The following is a 17,762-nucleotide window of genomic DNA, read 5'->3' on the forward strand; positions in this document are numbered from 1 at the left end:
CTATGTAAGGGCTTCTCTGCTTCTTCCTTTACTTCAAAGTATCCCTCTCCCACCCAGCATCAACACAGGAAGTTATCTTAATAACTTATATTATTAGCTAATAAGTAAACAGTAGATGCTTTGCCTATTTGTTTACTTTAATTTAGAACAAAACAACTCTGTGTTGCATCTAAGTGATTACCAGATGTAAAGTGTGAAGGTTTTCATATCTGCTGATCTGATAATTGTACATATAATCTCCTTTCCTCCTCCCAGTTCCTCCCACAGCCACACAGTACATACCCAAAATAGAATTCTTTTCTCTGCTTCAAAAAATCCAAAATGACCTCTGTAAACAAACCCATAGAGAGAAGAGGACAGTAAATCCGTGGTGAAGGTAGCCATCAAGCAGCAGAAGAAGGTTTGCCAGGCCAGCCTGATGTCCCAGAATGAAGACACTTCTTCCAATGTGAACAAGAGCCCGCCGATGGGGGCACGAAATACCGAAGCTATCCCTGCTCCCGCGCCAGCTGTAATGAAACTGCGCCTGCAGCAGGTAGAAGAATCAAAATTTGGATAATGAGAAAAACAGAAAAAAAAAAACAAAACAAACACACCTCTATAAACATAGTTTCCTGTCAAATCTGGGTTTATGGGGCTGAACTTAAAGACCTGCTAACTTATTTTGGGGTTATTATAGTGCCTTGTATCTCTAGGATTTGAGTTCAGATCTGTCTGTCATGAGCTCTGGCGTTGTGAAAACCCTCAATCCTATAACATCATAGCACAGGGACCACTTGTCCATATCATGCGGCAGCACTGACCAGCCTAACATACCACTTCACACCCTGGAGCAGGGCAGTCACAGGGCTGAAATAAATGCAGAGGAGGGCGACGAAACTGGTGAGAGGCCTGGAGCACAAGTCTGGTGAGGAGCGGCTGAGGGAGCTGGGGCTGTTCAGCCTGGAGGAAAGGAGGCTGAGGGGAGACCTTATCGCTGTCTGCAACTACCTGAAAGGAGGTTGTAGCATGGAGGGGGTTGGTCTCTTCTCCCAAGTAGCAAGTGATGGGATGAGAGGAAATGGCCTCAAGTTGTGCCAGGAGAGGTTTAGATTTAGAGGAAAGAGGAGAGATAGTGTTGTAAAGAAAGACATTAATGGTCATTAATGGACAGTCCCCCTTTATACATTCACTATTATTTATTTTCACACACACCCCCCATAATTTTCTTTCCAATGCATCCATTTCACCATACAAAACCAACATCCTGCATCAGACAAATATTACATTTTTAAAGAAGGCCACAATGTGCAAAACAGAGGGAAGGATATTGAAAGTGGAAATAAAATTATGCTTGAATTCTGCCTTGGAAAATGAGATTCGAATCCAGCCTTGGCGGGGGATACTGGAGTGATGCTGATGCATATAATGAATGCACTAATCACTAGTGCTCACCAGCTTATAAAACTAGTATCTTCTTCAAACATTAGGGGGCTCTTTTGACTTCTCTGTTGTGATGGTTTGCAATGAGGATAATGAACAGAAAGTAAGGGAAAAGACTAGAGAGTTCATGTGGCAAAGCCCTTAAAGCCCACTGGTAAAGCTGCCCAGGCAAATTTAAGTCTGATATTTTCCAACTAACAAATGCCGAGTCAGACACTCCTGTGCATGGATTTTTGCCTGCACGCTGTATCTTCACAGTGACATTGTTTCCAGCAGCAGGGACCTCAAAAGGTACTGCACTCAGTAAAAGCTGGGCGAGCTTTGCTTGGATGTCTCCAGCTTCTTGCTCCAGTCAGTTGTCCATGAGTTTCACAAGTTGTCCAGAGTTCCACCAGTAGCATCAACAATGAAACCGAACCCCCTCCTACACATCCATTACAGCTGCCTGATGGAGGGATGTCTTAAGATCTTTCAACATTATAACACTTGCTGAGTTACTGCCCTGTCTGTGCCTGTCCTTGGAGAGGGCACATCTCTTGAGCCTGCTTAATAACTCCAAAAGATATCAGGGAAGTGGGATTCTTTCATCCTGCTCTTTGTAAAGAAGTGACCTCTCACTTAGACTGAAACTGGTCTTTGCTGCTCACCAATAACCCCTTCTGTGAAGGGGAATTCCACACAACCTGTCTCTCCCAGGATGGCTCCTGACTGCAAGCTAACGCTTCTTTCTTATTATAACTAGATCCTGCAGAGAAAAACAAAGTTCTTGCTGCTTCTCTTACCACAATTGCTGATTTCTTCCATGACTAACATTTTGTTTAACTAGCATGTCTCAGATTTATTTTAATGATGGATCTTTAAAGGCTAAAGGCCAAGGAGATCCTGTATATTCCTTTTGGTGCTTTTTTATTTTCTTTTAAGCTACAGTGGCAGTTCATTTGAATTCTTTATATTTCTTCAGAAAATTAACACATGGAAGTCTTTTTTGGTTTAGAAAAAAAAAAGCAACAGTATTGTATAGGGCTTTGTTTGTCAACATGAAAATAAATACCACCCAGAAGACAAACTGGTTTATAATTTCTTCTTCTGGAAACTAATCTCATTAATTTCAGTAAAACCGTTCACAAGAGTTTACCAGAGTTACCCAACAGACATGCATGAGCAGAGGAAAGTCAGATTAAAAAAGTGTCACAAACAATTTACTTTTTCAAAACCAGATAAATAAAACAAGGGGCCCCTGTGCACATTGTGCAATCCTCATCAGCTCTCTTTTTTGTGGGCCAGCATCATTATTTTGAGGATAAACTCTATGCCTAAAAATCCTGCATTTTTCTCCCTCTTTATACAACCCAGAAGGCAATGAGAAAAGGTCTTCAGTATTAATGTATTATTTCACGAGCGTTTGATAAAACAACTTGTGAACCTTCCCTTAACTAAAGAACTTTAAAGTTGTCTAATTAAACAAGCTTATTTAATTAGAGCAGGTGGCTTTTTCCCCCACTCCAAAGTGACAAAGAGCAGGAAAGCTGAAAGATTGCTGGAGTAGCATCTGTTTCCCTTCCAGATGCAATGGGCTTGCCAGTGACTCAATGGACACCCCCGGGGTGCCAAGGGTGGGTGATGGGGCACCCCCTTCGGATCCCCCAGTTCTGCCCATCACTTACTTATCAGCTGAATTCCGAAACCTGGTGAAGATCGGTAGGTGGATTCCAAGGGTGTCCGACTGCAGCTAGCTCAGGCCACAACCCAGGAGAGCACTGAAAGTGATGGTGTATAATTGAGAGCACTATTTTCCTGAATTATTCACAAATCAGTCTGGGTTTAAAGGCAGGGGAAGACAGAGTCTTAGCTGGCGTGCAGCAGCAAAGCTAGATTGGTTTCAACAGATTTAAATATGGAAAATGTTGAATGTGTCTTTTAAATATGCAAAGCCCCATTGACATAAAGCAGGAGGCTATTAAAGGCTTTCACATTCTTGACTCGGAGACTTAAATGTCTCTTTTGCAGGGGGTGTTGTGCTGATGCACCATGAAATGCCTTTTGCAGAACTGCATGTTAAGGTCTGCCCAACTGTGGTGACACGTCAGACTATAGCCCATCATTTCAATCATCTGTTCTCAAGTTAAAAACCATGGCAGTCGGAACAGCCCTGCTTGTAAGAGAAGATGTGTAATGATTCAAATCATTACAGCGTGTTCCCAGGCAGCACTTCAAAATATATTTAAAAGGGGAAAAATAATCCAAACCCTTAGTGAAATGAAAAATCTATCCATTGTATAATCTTGGAAGACCTTTCTGAAAGACTTAAATTAGGGGCCTTAACGAATCTCTCAGAGGCTTTTAGCAACTTATGTGTGTTTATATTTAATAAAAATCGTGAAGGGTTCCAGCTAAATTAAATTAAACTAGCTCTTAATTCCTATGTTTTGAAAAGGCATCACGTTAATACCGTGCTGACTTTCTTCATGGAAATATGATTCAATTCTTTGGCTCATGCATCACTGTTACCAACCCAGCACAAAGGAAAAAATAAAAATCACAGCTGCAGCTTCTGAGCTCCTGGAGACAAATGTCTGAAAGCAAAGAAAACAAAAGAAACCTAAAGGGAGAGCTAAACCTTGGCAATCATTGTCTCAAAGGTTTGTGGCTGCCTCTGACTAATCATGCCCTCCTATTTTCGAACATCTGAGTCATTCCCTGGAGTGCTGCACCTCTGTGCAAATAAATAAATATATATAAACCCACGGAGTAACAGAAAACGTGAAAAGGTGGTGAGGAGGAGGAGAGGTTTGGTCAGGGCAGTGTAGAGGTAGAGAACAATCCGCAAGGATGAATGCTTTCTAAAAGGATCAAAAATAAAAAAGCAAATCAGCCAACAAAGCATCTATATCGTGTTAGCAGAGGAACATTTTACCATCTCTACTCAAGATATGGTTTAATAATGGTAATAAAGTTCAGTAAGATTCTCCTCTAAATAGTGAATACAGGAAATTATGTCACTTATCAAACCAGAAAAGTCCAATATCTGGCCTGCAGTCCTTACTAAGTTTGGCTGTATTGCAACACAGTACATTTTAAGAACCACTCAGATCTACAGAGTGGGCAATTCTACTATCCCCATCTCAAAAGGCCCCAGATCAGAATAAGGTGATGGGGATTCACTTTCGTTCTACATAGCAAGGGGGAATAAAAACACCATCCTTCAAGAAGACCATAAAGTCTACTTTTTCCCACCTAGAAACATATTACGCTACTGCATGAACAACAGGCATCTCCAAAGAAGGCCACAGCTGTGGGACACATTACTTTCAGAAACAAAACTGACTGCCATTGTCCAAATAACTGCTTGCTGAGCCTCGTGGGGAATTGCACTAGGGAACCAAGTCAATATTTAAGAAACACAGCAAGAAGACATTTTTCTTCACTGCATGTCCTGAATAGCCACTCTTGTTCAAGGGAGGGGACAGCACAGGTGAGAAGAGCTCCCAATGCAGAGTAATTTCTAAGCCCGCGCTGCCACCAAGACAGACATTGCAAACTCATATCCTCAGTCTGACAGCTTTAACTTTTTTCTGCTTTTTCTTACCCCAAATGGATCATGGGGCCTTCCGGCCCGCAGAAGAGCTCAGAGGCTACAGCCAGCACGCATGAGACAAACGTCCCTAGAAAGGTCTTGATATTAAAAAGATGTTGAATAGAAGTACCATTCAAATACCCAATGATTTCTGGCAAGCCAGATGGTGAACCTGCTGGGCAAATGAACTGCAAAGTAAAAAAAAACACAAACAAACAAATGAACAAACGAAAAAAACAGAGGAACTGAGTCAACAGCTGATGTGTTGGATGCATCTATGGACACTTTAAGACCAGTTTTCACCTTGCTCTGTTCGCAAACAAACTTTCTGAAAATTAACAGGTGACCTAGATACACATGTAACTTCTGTCTACATGCAAAAATTCAAGCTCCCAACAATGTTGCTCTATGTGTACTGGGGCTACTGTGAGAAGAAAACAACTGAGGGTCCCTGCCCCAGCCCCTGCCAGCCCTCCCAGGACCTGAATCCAACCAGCCTCTTGCCTTTGCACAGGCTGCCTGTGGGGCAGGGTACATTGGTGAACCCACATGATTTGTCTAGGCAGTTCAGATTTTAGACAGCTTAAAACTCACCAGTTATTACCTATATAACAGCAATTTCCCTTTTCCTGCTGTTGCTGTATTTTGGAGGAAGTTCAGTAAAATATTCACTTTTTCTCTCACCTATGCTGTTAATTACCTGTCTATAATTAAATTGAACACAGCAGGACAGTAAATGACAGAAAAGATCCATGCTTTAGCCTTGCAGTCTCATAAAAGTATTAATCTGGGCGGCAAATGATACTCACACAGCACAGCTAAAAGATCAATCTAAAACCAACAGTAATTTTTATATGCACTGATGGTGTTTGGCTTAGGCCCCTTCCAAACACCCAGTTTTCACAAGTTACACCAGCTGCCACTTGTATTTATTTTATAAACACCACATGCTAAGTGTAAATTCTAGAGCCACCACCACTGATTTCACCCCAGACACTTTTATACAAGTTATGGGCGGTAGAATCCAGCTTTAGGCTTAAGGCCAAGAACGACCTCTCTGACTAGGTTGTATAACAGAGGATGGGGTTTTTTTAAATAAAATACTGAATTAATCAGTATTTGGAAGAGCAAGAGATTTGGTTTATCACAGTGTTATAGGTTTGTTGCATAGGACACATAACACTTACCAGCACTGAGCTTGAGGAGAGAACCACCATAGCCAGCCCCAACCCAAGGACACACAGCCAGGTCATGTGGAAGTTGCCATCCTGTCCAGTCAACAAACAGATTACTACATCAGCACCCATAGGCTAGGTCCTGCTTTTTAATGAGCAAAGATTTCTGTGGGCAGAGGGTGTACCAAAGGCAGAAACCAAAACAAGCAGTGCAGGCTCTTTAGCAGGATGGCAGCGAGAAACAGTAAGGTGAATGACAGCTTTCAGAATCAAGACTTTTTGTTCATCTCTAAAAGCACCATAAAGGATATGGTGTTACTCATCAAGATCCTTTTCAGGGCAGAAGAAAGTTAAAGGACCTCAAGAACATGCACAAGAAAACAGTAAGTGGTGTCATGACGAGACATTTTGCACGAATGGAGGCTTCAAAGTCTAACGTAACTAACTACATTTATGGATTTGCAGCTGTTATTAGTAGATAGAATACAAGTGAGTAAGTTCTTCCCTGCTTTATTTTAACCAAAGGGATATCTCTCATACTGGCTCTTTTCACATTGAAAAAAACACAATTCAGTCTCCCTGGGTTTTTGGTTTATTTGTTTGTGCTTGGGCTGACCGCAGCCGCGCTGTCTCCAGAACTCCTCAGCTCCCATATACTTTGCCGCCTTCTGCAGTGCTCAGCTGTGATTCATTGTGCATGCAGGTCAAATACATCCCTTGCATTTCTGAGGTCACAATGTTACAGATGCCACCACAGCCTTCCGGGCAGCATGTTCCATCATGGCTTTTGTAAGTGCATGATGCGGCACAGCCAAACAGCAAAGCAAAGGGCACAAAAATGAGTTTTGCTCATCTGCAGTTGAAGGAGGAGGTATTTAGATGGAAAGGTCTTCCAGGACAGGAATTATGTGTTTGTAATGTCAGAACCTGTAGGGGTTTACCTCTTGTCCCTCTGTATTTGTTCAATAGAGCAGGACAAATTATGTAATAGAACAGGACCAACCACGTGTCTAACTGTTGTGCTGTGATGCCCTGGAGTCAAACTGTGGTTTCTTTTGATATATTTTTTATTTATACTTTAGTGTGTATACATACACACATGCATGTATATACGTACAAATGCATATATACATGTATACACATGTATTCATCCACTATTTATACATTTTATAAACATATGCATAGTTTGTATATAAGAAACCCTAGAGAAATAATGTTCCAAGAGCATTATATATGCTTTCCTCATAGAAAACCTAAACTTGTTCATTTCTTGGACATTCCCTCTGGTATATTCAGCCTCCATTTGTTCCACAAAATAAGTCCTCCCTTTCATTTCTGTGAAGTTATTTGGATTTGACCTTCAGCAAATGGCAGCATTATTCTGCTATCTTGATTTTAGAGAATGGTGGAGGACATGTCCATGTGCCCCTTGTACTGCAGAGCCCAGAACTGGACACAACACTCAGGATGTGGCCCCACCAGTGCTGAACAGAGGGGAAGGATCACCAACACTCCTCCTCATGCAGCCCAGGAGGCTGTTGGCTGAATGGCAACACAATCACCTGGTCTATCAAGCGCTGCCTCCTCCCAGTTCTGTTTTTGTCTGCAAGTTTGCTGAGGGTGCACTCTGTCCCATCATTCAGGTCATCAGTGAAGATATCCAACAGTCTTTGGCCCCACTACTGACTCCTGGGGTACACCCATGGTGACCAACCTCCAGCTGGACTTTGTGCCACTGATCACAATGCTTTGAGCCCAGCAGTTCTGCCAGTTACATACACTGTCCACTTATCTAATGTATACACCATCAGTTTGTCTATGAGGATGTTATGGGAGACCGTGATGAAAGCCTTGCTGAAGTCACAATAAACAACATCCGCTGCTCCAGTCATGTCCTTGTGGAATGTTATCTGCTGTAAATCTATGCTGAATAAGCCAGATCACCTTCTTGTCATTCACATGGTTTGAAATGGTTTCCAGGATTATTTGCTGTATTGGCTTCCCAAGGGTCAAGATGAGGTTGACTAGCCTGTAGTTTCCTGGATGCTGCTTCTTGTCCTTCTTGAAGATAGGAGTGACAATGGCTCCTTCAGTCCTCAGGAACGTCTCCTCAATTGTCATGACTTTTCAAAGGTAACTGAGAGTGGCCTCCCAATGACATCAACCCGCTCTCTCAGAGAAGGTGTCAAGTACCTTGGCCTATTCCAAGTCTTTTGTCACCAAGTCCTCTACCCTGTTCAACAACATATTTTTCCAAGTCTTCCTTTTGCTGATGATGTACCTGTAGACACCTCCTTCCTTTCTTGTTGCGCTTCAACATCGCTTATGAAATTGAACCCCAGGTGCACTTTGGCTTTCCTAACCCCATCCCTGCACACTCAAACAGTGTCTCTGTATTCCTCCTGGGTCACCTGTCCATGCTTCCACCTCTTGTGTGCTTCCTTTTTATGTCTGAGTTTTGCAAAGGTCTCCCTGCCACCTTTTGCTGGATATCCTGCTCATTGCAACGGATTGTTCTTCACCATGGAAAAGATAATCCCTGAAAATCAACCAGCGCTCTTGAGACCCCGATTCTCTCTAGGATGATCTCTTGGCGATTCTGCCAAGCAGAGCCCTGAACAGACCAGCGTGCTCTCCTGAAGTCCAGAACGGCTTTTTGGTTTTTTCCCCTCATCTCAGGATCCTGCACACCACCAGACTTCTAAATGGTCAGACTTCCCATTTAGAGAAAGGATGGAAGAGACGGATGGAGAACATGGCAAAACATCACAAAACCAAAAGCACGTGTTGAAGATAAACTTCACAAGAACCTCAAGAAAAAGAATAACTGGACTATGGACCTTCAAAAACTAAATATGCATTGTATTCTTATTAAGAGTACTTCGCTATAGATATAAGAACAAAGAAATAAGCAGCAGAAATGGTCACTATGCCCAGCCCTCAGATCCCTAACCAGTTTTGCCTTGTCTGCAAGTATGAGATTGAGCAGAGCACGTCCCCCCATTAGCTTCTTCCTTATTTATCAGGACATTGTTCTCAATCCACTCCAGAAGCTTGCTTGTGCCCTCCTGTGTTGTCCTTACAGCAAATACTGGGATGACTAAAGATCTCTAAGACGATCTGGGTCAATGAACACAAGACTCTCTCCAGTTGTCTGAAGACAGCCTTGTCTAATTCTTCATAATCTGGTGGTCAACAGCAGACACTCACAACAACATCATGCACATTGATGTGCCCTCCATCCCCAACCCACAAGCCCTCAGCTGCCTCTCATCTGTCCCAAGGCAGAGCTCCATTCACTCCCACTGCTTTCTCACAAAAAGGGCAACACCCTCTCTTCTCCATCCCAGTCTGTCCTTCCTGAAGAGGGAAGTGTCAGCTGCCCCACCATATCTGTGCAAACAAGGAGCTCATCAGCCATGCTCCAGCCTCAGTGGGAGGTCCCAGGCACTGTCAACAGCCCCAGACCTGCAGAGCTGCACCCTCCCTCGCGACCTTGCTCTGGGTTGCAGCTTCTGCTGACTCAGGGGAAATTTCTTCCCCGGGCACTGAGGACCACATCCTGCAGCTCCTTGCCTGCGATGCTGAGCACAGAAGCACGGTCAGCACAGACCCTGGCTCTCTTCTGCACAACTTTCTGCATCGGCCGGCTGCACATTGTGCTTGATGGTTGTACAGGCTCCCCCCAGCAGCAGCTGCCAGGATGCCTGACCCTCCCTGGGTGGGATTCAGCGGGAACAAAAGCCCAAAGCCCTTTTCTCACAAGAAGCTCTTCAATATTCATACTATCTACCATAGATATCACAAAACAGGTGAAAATTTTACAACCTGCTTCTGTCTACAAGTGAGAAAAACAAGCAGTCAGGGTCAGAGATGCCTTAACATTTACAATGGTTTTAGCCGTTTAGTGATTTTTACCACCACCATCCCAATTATCACAGAGGTGAAGATACCCATCAAGAAGACATTAATTATTCCACAATAATCTTTGTACAGCATTAGCAATAGATGGTTGCTGCAAACATGGAAAGAAATGGCATATCTGATGCCAGGTCTGCATTCACTAAGTACCTGAAGAGAAACCTAATCCCTTTCCTTGGACCTCAACAATAGCAGATGCAGCAGATGCTCCCTATGTACAAGGAAGAAGAGGAAGGCCACAATATTATAAAGACTGCCTTCCTCGATCTTATTACAAGAATTCCATCAGATATTATATTGTATTACAGGCTAAGTTGTAAAAAAGGACATCAAAGTATGCCTTACACCACGGGTGTCAAACTTATTTTCACGGTGGGGCGCTCTTTGAAGGTAACTGAGAGGCTGATGTGGATTGTGTAAGGACATTCAGCCCTTTGAAGGCAATTGCGAGGCTGATGTGACCCCCCCAGTGAAAATAAGTTTGACACCCATGCCTTACACAAAGCAGCACAGAATATCTGCCATCCACAGCCACCTAGACAAGAAGCACCTCCAGCCAGTTAAAACTTTACACTGGGGATTTTCTAATAAACAAAGAAGTCAGAAGAAGAAGTCAGAACACAGAAGAAGTCACAGTATCACAGTATGTTTGGGATTGGAAGGGACCTCAAAAGATCATCTAGTCCAATCCCCCTGCTGGAGCAGGAACGCCTAGGTGAGGTCGCACAGGAACATGTCCAGGTAGGTCTTGAATGTCTCCAGAGAAGGAGACTCCACAACCTCCCTGGGCAGCCTGTTCCAGTGTTCTGTCACCCTCACTGAGAAGAAGTTTCTTCTCAAATTTAAGTGGAACCTCTTGTCCAGCTTGATCCCATTACCCCTTGTCCTATCATTGTTTGCCACCAAGAAGAGCCTGGCTCCGTCCTCGTGGCACTCACCCTTTATATATTTATAAACATTAATAAGGTCACTCTGACTTTTGCTTGCTCACCTGCAAGTAATTTTCCACCAGGTCCCATTTCAATTTGATGAGAGAGTCAATTATTTGATGAGTTAAAAACCCCAGCATCCCAACTGCTGTTCCAATTAGCCCCATCAGCAGCCACCGATCCCACTCTTTTCTAGAAATAGGAAAACACAGTTAAGTCTCAGCACAGAGCTATTTGCCATGCTTCCTCTCACACACAAGTTCCATTTTTAGGGCATTTTGGCTATTAACCATGACTGCATAAGCAAGAGGCTGTTTTTGCCAATATGTCTTTCAGAAATGCATACTTAAAACTCTTCCTCCAGCTGAAAGCCATTACTATTTAAGTAAGCAACGTGGTTGCATTTTTCAGGTTTGTTTTTGTTTTTTGTTTGTTTTTAATATGTAAGTAGCAGTACAATCTGCTTTCAGATGCTTATTGTTTGATGCCATCTCAAAATTCAATTATGCAAATCAGTAATTAAGCATTCAGCTGAGCACTCAGAACTCATTTCAAAGTAATTCCTGTTTTCTTCTACTGCCACTAAAGCACTGAGCACCTATCACATAAACGTGCAAACCTTTACCTCTAGTTTCTGTCCTTCCTAAACTTCTATGTCTAGAAATAACTGTGCACCAATAATAGTTTCTGACTTATTTCTAGTATCATCTAAGACTAGAGCGTCCCTACTGAGATCCAAATGCCACATTTACTGCAAATTATGCTAAGAGCCAGTGAATTTCAAGAAAAGTCTCAGTAAGAGAACATTCTTCCAAACCTCTGCAAAGTCTCTTAAGTTGCATAAATTGAGTACTTAATGCCATTTTTTTTGCATATTCAATAATTTGTCAGGAGTAAAGGCATAGGCGCTTTCATAAAATGCTTTTAATCAAAGTTGCTTGCCACTTAGCCCCTTCTACATTCTATTGAAGTATTTTTCTATGTACAGAACCCATAAATAATGTTTTCTTAATTCCTTCTGCTATCAGGGATCTCCCCGGATTGTCCAAATTACCCATAGCTTAGAGGCAATTTAACAGTATTTAAGGTAAGTTTACCTGTGTGTTTTCTCTTGTAGCCACTTCTTATAAACTTTACTGTGCGAAGGCAAATAATCTAAACTCTCATGGGCTATCGGGGTTTCTCTCTCCTCCTCCTTGCAGTGATAATATGCTAAACCACTTCTGCTGATGCTGCATTGCCTCCTAAAATCCTGAGAATGAATCAAATCAGGCCCATGATCTTCTGCCATTAACATCTCCTCTTCAACATCTTCCATGTGTGTCCTATGGGAAAAAAGTGACGACATTGCAGTGTCCTCCAAGAATCTTTGGGATGCCAACAAGAACAATGTGTGCCCAAGATCAGCCTCCTTGGGACTGCGAGAGAGAGAAATGGAAAACCACAGGAGGATGGAGTGGCTGTGGCGCACAGATTGGCTGGTTGGTGTTTGGGTTTGTTTTGCTGGGGCCACGCACAGACCCAGCAACAAAAACTTGTCTGAGCTGGAGCTCTCTGGTGAGGAAGTCACTCCAAGAACAGACCAACCACTGTAGCAAGATTATCACACTGGCTCCTTGCTGACTGTTCAGAGGACAGGGATGCTTAAGCCACAGAGGTTTTGACCGCTTTAAAGAGATGATCACTCGCTGTGTTTCAGGCTGTCCAAAGGTCTTGATCCACTAGCCTAATCACACAATTTAATTAAATAAAACAAAATCTAGGTTGCAGTGACATTCAGTTAAACCCCGAATTCTCAGTATTATATAAACACCTTAAAAAAACTCCTTATTCTCTAACACAATTTCCTTCGAATTTACATGTCAAATTTCTTTTTAGATAGACAAGAACCATTTGCTAGTCTACCAAGCTCACTACAGCTTGGATACTTTACCCGAGGTAGTTTGCAATTCGGCAGTTCAATCAAAGCAGAAAAAGGCTTGATGTGTGTCAAATATTTACTGTAAACAAAATTGGTAACATGCCGAGTGTTTGCAACCTCCAAGGTGTGTTTTTAGTTTCTGAAGACAGAGTAGACAAAGATTGCTGCTGCTCTCCACTTACTTGCATGTGGACCAATTTGGAAAGGTCTCATCTCAAGTAACGAGGAAAAATAAATAGTTCCTGGTTGTCAGTGAGCAAGTACCAAATGGCAAGAGAGAACAAAAAAGATCTTTACCCAAGCCACGCACAAAATATCTGAAACCAAGCTTTTGGGACCTACGGTTTTTGCAATGCTGAAGGTTTCCTTGTGGCCCACCACTCACACTGCTCAAATGTCATGAAACACATTGTCAAGGCACATTGCCCAAGGCTGGGGAACACCTCCAGATCAGATTATAGCAACAGCCTAAGTCTAATTTCTTATCCCATGACTGTGGGGGTTTTGTTTGCAGCTAAATTCTAGAGATTTGAAAAGTACTATGCAAATTCAAGACCTGAGTTTTCTCAGTCTGAGAAAAAAAAAAAGAAAGTTAAGAAAGAAAAGTGGTCTAGGTAGAAACCAAAGACTTTAGAAAATAACTTGCTAGAAATTGTGTGAATGGCTATGAGCAACAGCAAATGCATTAGAAAAAACTGACGTTATTTTCCTTATAGATGTAGGAAAACGAACTTCTCTATGGATTTATTAGTGGCAAAGATAAGTTATCTGACAATGAACACATATTGTGTCATCAGTTAAATCATTCCAGGTTCTATGATTTTGACTTGTTCTTACCTAAAAAGTGGTAAACGCTTTATTAAACAGAGTATCTCAGATCTTAGTTTTGGGTTTAGGCACAAAAACATTTTGAGATTTGACTGCTAATTTGTGCTTGTACAAAAGCTGGGTTTAAGCAGTTCTATTCCATGTTTAAAGCAGAGTCTGGATGAGAAAAGCAGGCACCTGAGCAGAGCTCCTGGCTGGGATCCCACCTCTGCTTCACTCAGGGATGCCCAGTCTGGCTACCATGAGATCTCCGTTTAACCCACTTCTTTATTTCTGGAGCACTGGAATTTGTATTATGTCATTTTTTAGCTGTGTTAGGTGAAACTGGTATATGCAAACAGATCTGGGTACTACAGAGATTGCAGCATACACAGAAATACAAAATCCACCAAGCAATAGAGAAAGTGGAAGAATAAAACCCTGAAACTAAAGCTAATTTTCTAGGGGAAAGGGATGAGGCTAAGCCACACTGCTCACAGACAACACAGATATACCTCATTCCATGCGACCATCATTTGTTATGTAAACAGGACAGCTGCTTTTCCTCAAACATGAATGCCATTACCATCCCTAAGGGCACACCTGAGCACTTGCCTTCGCTGTCCCTAGCTGCCAGAATAACAAAGCTGACAACTCCTCTTCCAACACACAGGAATTCAACCTGGTCTCCGCAGCAGCGGCTCAGCTGTACTGCAAATTTTAAGGGGCACTCATGCATTCCGATTTCAAAAACCAAAATGGAATAAGAATGGGTTTTCAAACTTTGACTGCTATATTTTTTTTCCCCTCTCCTGTACAGTTAACTTAAACCCACCAGCATGCTCGCTTATCTGAACATTTCAAGAACCTCTGAGAAGCAGTGCATAACAGCCGGGGTCCAAAAACTAGAAGGCAAAAATGCAAAGTGATCTTCAAGATTGCAGGGGATGCAGCTGCATCCCAGAGATGCAGGAGTTGAAACAACTTTACAGAGGAGAGACATGGCCTGACAAAACATGTACACACACAGGGCATTCATTCATTACTTTACAATGAAACCTGAGGACAAGTTCCCTCCTTAACTGAGAAACAGTTATTTTCAGAATACTTAGATAAAGAAGGCAAATGCAGATTGGGATTGTAAAAGCATTCTGTACCAGAAATTCCTCTTCTAGAAACAGATAATGCTTAATTGCCATGTCAGAATTTGATCCCTGGTCTATGCATTTTGGCTGTCATTGTTGAGTATGCTCCCACATGCAAACACCCCATGATGCTGAACATGAGTTTTCATCTTTCTTCTGTAAAGTATTTTGAAGGGTGTGTCATCAGTCCTGTAAAGTCTGTGTAAGGATTGCCCTGCTTTCCACAGTAACTTTTCATCTGCAAACATCAGACAACGACCTCTCTGCTTCACCAGGAGCTTCCATAGCTCAGATTTCACCGTGGACAAAGGCAATCACAGGCAATGATGAAAGAACACCTTCTCAATACTCCCCTGAGGAGAGAAGCCAAGCTCTGCCCAGTTCCCAGGTTTTCCACTCATTTCTGATTTTTGAGACCTGCTTCTGCAAGGCTTTTGCTACTCACAAGTGTTCTTACCTCAGCCTAACTGGGAACTGCTGCTTTAGATACAAGGAGGGAAAGGAGACATCTGCATTTTGTGGTCATCACCACAGAACACTACACACTCTGAGTAAATGCTTTAAGGATCCAAGCTATAAATTTAAATAGTTGGGATAGCGTTGTGAAGTACCATTGTAGGGAAAAAGTGTGCTTTCAAGCTGCTAAGACCGCATTTGGGAGCTACAGAACTCCTTGCTCCACTCCAAAGCAGCTTCCACACAGAGCAGGGGACTCCTCGCACAAGGGCAAGCGCAGAGTAAGGAGGGCGGGCAGACAGCAGCCCAGCTCTCTCCTGCTTGGAAAGCAAACGCAAACTGAGCGAGGCTGCCTCCAGTCAGGAGCTGGAAAGTAGCGCCCTTCAAACTGGGATTATCAGCAAAGGGCTGGACCACCGCTGGTGGTGAGGTGTGGTGAACAGAAGAGATGCAGCTGCCAGATGATTATCACTAGTTTATATTGTTCCAACACAGAAGTTTTGAGCTGCCCCACCTAACTACTCTCCCAAGTAACTGGCGAGAAGGAGCAACATGATTTTATTCGCCTAAATGTTTTTTAAGTGTGAAAGTATGTGCATGCATGCACACGCATCTGTTCTTTATCCATTAAAAGACCAGGATGAATAATCCCAACCAATACTGTGAAAACACAAAAGCAGTATCGCTAAATTACAAGCCACAGCAAATAAGAACTACCCACCAAACTGCATTAGTGACATGTTAATTTAATAACAAAACATTTTCCTACTTGTCTTTAAATAGCATAGACATAAATCAGATTCCAGCTATTACACATAAAAGCACCTACAACAGAATTCTAATTCTTGCTATGGTTATACTAAACCACTCCTATGTAGGTACAAATTACCGGTCACCCATACAGCTAGATGGCTACACAGGGTAATTTAGGCATGTAAAAAACAAGAAAACACTTAGTGGGCACCTCAGTTTTATATAGACAAAGAACAGCCCATTTTTTTAATGGAGTCAGGAGTTTTGTATACTTAAATTATATTTATTCCTTCCCTCTCCACTACCCCCTTGTCTTCAGGTACAGGTTTGTTAGGGTTGTGTGTGTGATTTGTGCATCTGTTAAGTAAAGCAGTGTATCATTTTCGCTGGCTTCTGTTTTAATACTAAATATCATATAGATAGTATAGAATCATAAAGTTACAAAAATACAGTAAAGCATTAGAGATTGAGACTTAACATTGCTACACTGAATGAACAGCACAACAATTCCAAACAAATCTGAAGGTAAAAGTGGAGAGTATCTGAAATGCCAGAAGAAAGTTACTACTCCAAGGAACACGAGCAGTTCAGAGTATACATTGTAACAGATTATAAGCAGGGCAGTAGAATAAAAAGCTTCCAAATAAGTACTTTGTGCACAGCCTCCCACTACAAAGATCAAAACCATTACACTACTAATTAAAGTGACAATCAAAGGTTTTAATGAGTGTTTGATGTGCAATCTGAAAGACAGCTCAAGGAAGCAAGTATCATAGTGATTGAATAGCAATATAAAAACATCGCTAACTAGACACATCATGGCTGTAAGTTTTCATTTCACATTATATCAGTACTTCAAAGTCACAGCATTTGAGGAACTGAAGTGTAACACTAACTTAGCAGGAGAACTGTGCTCTAAATGCAATGACTTGTACATTTGATGCTGACTGTAAGAACATAGATGTTTGAAACATTTTTGATAAGGCTGTAACAAATCTAATATATCGTTACAGGTTAGTAGTATGAGATGATTGTAAATTTAATCTGCAAATCTTCATATGGAAAAAAACATGTACACACAACAGAAAGTGGTTTCGGAAAAGACAAATCAAGGTGACTATGACTGCCTCCATTAGTCCTGACACTGTGATGTTGTGGCAAGGAGGTATTTTAGAGATTTCTCAGAAGTGAAGCACTGCACAGTTCAAAGAGGGACACACCACCCAACAATGAGAAATGATGCTCTGTCCTCAGACTGCAGCCCAGCAGACAACAAATGGGGGAAGAAACTGTTGGCCAGAAAAGGTGGAGTCAGTGATGCTGGCAATTCGTCTTATACTGGGAGAAAAGCAAAGAGCTTTTAGTGTAGGCTTTTCTCATTAATAGTGATAAGTCCATCAACTACCTGCACATTTAAAAACCTTAAAACTGCCAATGACTTAGATTAACCTGGGAACTGAAGAGCCAGCCACCAATATCACACACTTCCATGATTTTGGTTTACACAGCTCCATGGTGGCAAGTTTTGCCTATCAAAACCTAAAAGGAATGAGTCATCGCAATCTGCTGCACTTCACCACAACGTTTAAGAAGTTTAAATGAAGATATTCTAAAGATATTCTATCTTGAAAAAGTGAAAGGGATTAATAGAACTGGGTT

At 42.1% G+C, this 17,762-nt stretch overlaps 1 protein-coding gene across 1 annotated transcript in view; it reads right to left on the reverse strand.

Moving 5' to 3' along the window:
• The window catches only part of LOC308053278 (chloride channel protein C-like), a gene marked incomplete at its 3' end in the record, with an annotated part of 89,099 nt that extends 76,601 nt beyond the window's left edge, over positions 1-12,498 (reverse strand). The window contains 7 exon segments of the mRNA XM_080364134.1: positions 283-526; positions 3,087-3,151; positions 3,155-3,179; positions 5,009-5,184; positions 6,184-6,264; positions 11,084-11,213; positions 12,119-12,498. Coding sequence (XP_080220260.1) covers positions 283-526; positions 3,087-3,151; positions 3,155-3,179; positions 5,009-5,184; positions 6,184-6,264; positions 11,084-11,213; positions 12,119-12,369 — 972 coding nt within the window. The 5' untranslated portion in view covers positions 12,370-12,498.
• Between the last annotated feature and the right edge of the window lie 5,264 nt (positions 12,499-17,762).

This window comes from Nesoenas mayeri, assembly GCF_963082525.1.
Source record: "Nesoenas mayeri genome assembly, chromosome: 2".
In the NCBI taxonomy this organism is placed as follows: Eukaryota; Metazoa; Chordata; class Aves; order Columbiformes; family Columbidae; genus Nesoenas; species Nesoenas mayeri.